Source organism: Haliaeetus leucocephalus, unplaced genomic scaffold (genome assembly GCF_000737465.1).
Source record: "Haliaeetus leucocephalus isolate CR32 unplaced genomic scaffold, Haliaeetus_leucocephalus-4.0 Scaffold819, whole genome shotgun sequence".
Classification (NCBI taxonomy): Eukaryota; Metazoa; Chordata; class Aves; order Accipitriformes; family Accipitridae; genus Haliaeetus; species Haliaeetus leucocephalus.
The window spans coordinates 4,389,205-4,394,257 of record NW_010973255.1 but is presented as its reverse complement, the minus strand read 5'-3'; the positions used below and the strand labels follow the sequence as shown (position 1 = coordinate 4,394,257).

The following is a 5,053-nucleotide window of genomic DNA, read 5'->3' as shown; positions in this document are numbered from 1 at the left end:
CCCCTTTGTCCCGCCCCCGCCCCCTTTGTCCCGCCCCCTTTTCCCCGCCCCTTTGCCCCGCCCCCTTTGCCCCGCCCTGCCCGGCGCCTTAAATTAAGCGGGTTTCTCTAAAAACGTGCCTTAAAACGGGTCCCCTTGGCAAAGGCGTCAGGGAAATTTCCGGGCCTGAGTGCTTGGAAAGGGCTCCGTGCGGTGAGGTCACACCTACGAAGAATTGGGGTGGGTGGTCACTGAAATTGCTGGTGGGTGTGGGAATACGAGGAAACAAACAAACAAACAAACAAATTGTGGAGGGCTCCATCCCAGCTGTAGCGTTTCTGCTCAGAAATGAAGAAAAAAAAGCCCAGTAGTCCAAAATGTAATGAGCAAAGTTGCGACTTATTCAGTTTTAGCAAAAAATCCCAGGTGGGCTCCTGACCATGAGATGGTGGGAAAGGGCTGCTCATGCAAGTTTTTGAAGTAAAGGCTCAGTGAGTGTTGGAGAAATGCTTCAAATTAAAAATCATCAGGTTTATGTCTGTCATAACTTTTGTTTTAATCTTGTCGTGAAATTAAGGCCTTGCTCATTCTGTGATACAAATTATTAACAGTAAGAGCTCCCTGAAAATTAGCAACCCTCAAAATAGCTGCCTTTTTTTTGTCAGGTGAATGGTGCCTCAGAGCACTCAAATGGCACATTTTTTGAGAACTATCTACTAGCGTAAGAAACATAAACATGCTAGTAAATATATAGAGATGGTGATGGGCTTTGCGCTGCATACAAAGGGGTGGTGGTTGTATTTTTTTCTTTAGTAATGACAGGTCAAGGGGTAACTCTGTTTCCATGTTGGTTTGTTTCATTCTTGAAAGCATCTTTAAGCATGGACTCATCTATTTCTTGAGTTACTGGACAAGTTTTAATGTCTGCATTAAAAAAGTGATCGTTATGGCAGGGTATTTGGAATATCCTTCATACTTTTGGGTTGGTTTAGGCCACGTTCCCAGCATAACTCAGAATTGCTTCTAAGACAAATCTGTTTTAATACTCTGCCGTCATGGGTCCTTAGGTGTTGCCCAGGAAATGCACATGCAGCTTATGGTTTGTATCATGATTTTTCCTCCTCCCCCAAGTCACAGGACTGCAGTTCAGTGATTCTTTGAAGCAGGTTGGCCCATGAGCAGTGCAGCTTTTGGAGATAGCTTTCCTCTGTCGATGCGCTCTATGGGTTCTCTAAATTTCTAGAAATTATATTTTTGAGACTTTCAATTTCCTATCAAATTTAGTTGAAACCGTCAATGCGTTCAAAGGTTATAAGAAGATGGAGCAGCAGCAGGTAAGATGATATAATCTTTTTTTTGTTTAAAAATCCAGCTGAAATGCTGTGAGTTTATTTTTTAGGAAATTTTTGGAGAGGTGATCAATCTGTTCATAACAGAGGTACTGACTGTGAAGCACTGATTTGCCAGCAGTGACACTAGTTTGCTACTGCTCTGCCGTTGTACCTGCTGATACTACTTGTGCCGCCAGAACATAAACCACAAAGAAAGCTCATGCCACCACTATGGTGGCTGAAGTTGGCAGAAGGAGCAAATGTACCAGGTCATCACTTCCTCATAGTCACCGAAGCTTTGGGGCTCCTCTGCTTGAGCAGAGCCTTCCAGTTCTGGATCGGCACACAGCCGGTGTTGCTTAGTGGGGGCCCATTTACAGGGTATAGTGGGTCACTCATGCCACCACCCTTGGTCTATCCAGTTCTACCAGAAAGGTGGCCCCTGGTTGTCAGCAATGGTGACAGCACCTCTGGGTTGTTCTTGCAGAAATCACTGAGAGAAACGTTGATTTTTCTGTTGCTTTATAATGGGGAAGCTGGGGTTGGAAGGTGTCCCCAAGGAGAGCAGACTCTTCGTCAAGCAGGTGGGCATTTAAGAGGTGAAGAAGGGTATGGCTAAAGAGAAGTAACTGTACTGTTGGTTTGCTTCAGTGGCACTTTTGCCTGTTTGATGGTTAGCAGATGTCAAAGTGTTTTCCCGAGTTAGGATAAGGATGACATGCTTACAGTTGTGCTTGGAAGTGTTGAGGCCACCCTCAGATTAGCAAGAACATGCAAGTGCAGCAGATTTTTTTGTATTGATGCTGGAGCAGAACTTATTTTATCGCCCATTTTCGTGTATCAGAATGTGTATCTCGTGTTACTTTGTCCTTGTGAGGAAGATGACGTTTGTAGTCATGCTGAGCTTTTTTCAGAAGGTGGCAGCAGCTTATTGCTTATATGACATAGATTGCTGGTAGATGTTAATGTCTACCTAAGGGTACTTAATTTCACATTTCTTTATTGGCTTATTGTTGTGAGTGCCTTAGATTTTTTTTTTAGGTTGTGGAGTTGCAAATCGAAATGAATATTTAGTTTACAGTCATACTTAAAGATATTTTATTCCTGCCTATCATCAAAGTGGAATTTTGGGATGGTTCGATTTTCAAGCAGAGGGCATTGGAGATTCATAAAGATATTTGTCAGGTTTTAGTTCTTTTTCCCTTTTTCAAAGGATACATGTATGTACCACAGTTTATTGTCCAAAATGTGCACTTCATAAGACATGGGACAGTTAAAGAGACTGCTAGCTTTCTTTTCCAAAAGTAGTGATTAGATAACACATGTATTCTTTTCATCTAAACAATACCTGGCAGAGTAATACAGGGATTCAGAATTAATGAATATTCATGTTCCCAACCATCTGTTGATTAGTTTCAATCCCTATTCATATTCAAAATTCATAAATCACTGAAACTATGGGAGTAAGATGTGAGTGCATCTGCTTTTCTCTTCCTTTAGATATATTTTTTCCAAAGTAAGAGAAGAACAGGAATAAAAAAAGCAGGGGACAGAAAGGTAATGGGGTAGGATGGAAAGAAATAGAGAAGGTAGAAAGGGAGCAGGAAGAAAAGGCAAAGTTACATCCAGGCTTCCCCATCTGAATTGCTTTCCTATGGACTCATATTTTCTTTTTTTGTTGGAATATGTGCTCAGAAAAAGAAGTAAGTCTTCCTTTTCATTTGATGTCTTCCAGATGCTCTGCAAACAGTAAACACATAATGCAAACTTTTATCTGCAAAAAAATGTGTCATCGGCATGACGCTGTCATTAAACACATTTTCTCTGTTCCAGCTTGCTTGTGAGAATCTGTCGAGTAAACACCCATGATGGATACAAATCAGCCTGGATGCTGGAGTCAACCATTGATTGACAGCTCAGTTTGAGCAATTTGCCCACGAATGAGTTGAAGTGATAACCTTTTCTTTGCTTCTTGAAGATTCAGGTTTCTGACCGTGAGAGTGAAAGCCGAGGCTTTCAGCAGAAATTCCAGAGGGTGGGGTGGTAAATGTTAGCAGCGGGAGCGGAGGAATTACAGGTATATAACTCAGCTTTTGTGTTTTGTCATTTTTAAACATTTCCCATCCCTCACAATCAAAATTGTATAATGCTATGGTACCAGTGTTATGAAAACAGCAGGAGGAATCCTTTTGCAAACTCCTAAATGATAAATGCAATGTAATAATGAAAATGTTTCATATGGTATTGATTATATGTACATCCCACAGGGATGCAAGTTAAAAAGGTACGACCAGTTACAGCTTCAGATGGTTTTAGTCCAAGTATGGTAAACAGTTTTCCTTGCCCTCTTTAAGAGAAGAATAGCCAAGCCCAGTCTTGGCAATGTGTGTGAGCGTGTATAATTGTGCTTGTCTTTCTAACTGCTATATTAAATATCAGTGTTGCAAAAAGTGAAAGCTCTACTAGTTGATGAAATGGAATATTATTAACAAGCCCCCCTCCTTTTTATATGCCTGACTGTAATTGTCCTTAACACAAAACAAATATTTTACTAAAACAGGGAAGGAGACAGGGAATGAAAGAAAAGGCATGAGATTATTTTTTAGAGACCCTTTCCCGCTAGCAGCAGTGGGAAGGATTGGGCTAAGAAAGAGACATCAGGTGATTATTTTAACATTACGTTCATATGTGCTGTGATTGCTTCTCTGCCCAGATACTGCATAATTGACTGCACGGCATTAGCCAGGCACCACGTGGTATGAGCACAGATACTCTGATGGAAAAAGCACTGAGGCTCTGGTACTGAGATAAATCTTTTTTTTTAAAAAAAACAACAAACCTCCTTGTAAAGAACAGGATGGATAGGGGTGAGAAGGGGGGAGGCATTTCTGTAAAGTGAATTTATTAATTGTGTTTATTACCTGGTGTAAGGTGACATTCGCTGTGAGAGGAGAGGTCACATAATGATCGTGCTCATTGCTGCTCAGGTATAGGCACTACTAGGGTTTCATCAAAATCATGCATGGATGTGAGCAGGGAAAAAGAGAGATAGGGTAAAGCTAAGCAAAGAAATCCTAATATTGCTGACAGAATAGTACGACTCTTACCACATTTCTTAGCTGGATCTTGGAAAACCACAACATTTCTTTCCAGCCTGGAGTCCACAAAATGCTCCTTCAGCATCCGTCTGGTCAGTGCAGTAGCACTGGCAGCTGCTTCTTTGGGAATGAAGGCTGTTTAACTGCAGTCTGAGAGGTGAAGGACGGTTGTGATTTTATTTTTTAAAAAATGATTCAAATGCTCCTCTGGGAAAAGTGATATGAGAGCAGTAGATTTGTAACTGGTATTTCAGCCAGTTCTGGAGAGGTGAGTTACCACTGATTTACAAACAGTAAAAACCTAATTTAAGAGCCAGAGCCCAGGTTAAGCTAGGAGTAGAAAAAGTCTTGCTTGCAAACAGCACCATTAATAGGGGAATGGTTGAGAGAATGAAGATGGGTCAATATTATGCATTTTTTTCACAGTCAGCATATTTTAACCTTTGAAGACACTGACTCTGCCTATATTTGTAGTGGAGCAGAACAACTTGTGCTCCAAGGTGTTAACTAAGCAAAGATTTGTATAATCTGTGTCCACCAGTCAATGAAAAAAATTTCCTACTGCATATTGAAAATGCGGAAAACTGTTTCATGTACTGGCTGAAAGTATGTAACTGACAGCCTAAATCCTTTATACTTGGATTT

The 5,053-nt window shown here is 41.0% G+C and overlaps 1 protein-coding gene across 1 annotated transcript in view; it reads right to left on the bottom strand.

Annotated features, from left to right (window-relative positions):
- Positions 1-4,493, bottom strand: part of LRP11 (low density lipoprotein receptor-related protein 11) — a 23,267-nt gene extending 18,774 nt beyond the window's left edge. The window contains exon 1 of the mRNA XM_010581931.1: positions 4,418-4,493. Coding sequence (XP_010580233.1) covers positions 4,418-4,493 — 76 coding nt within the window. The remainder of the gene's footprint in view (positions 1-4,417) is intronic.
- Positions 4,494-5,053: the final 560 nt, after the last annotated feature.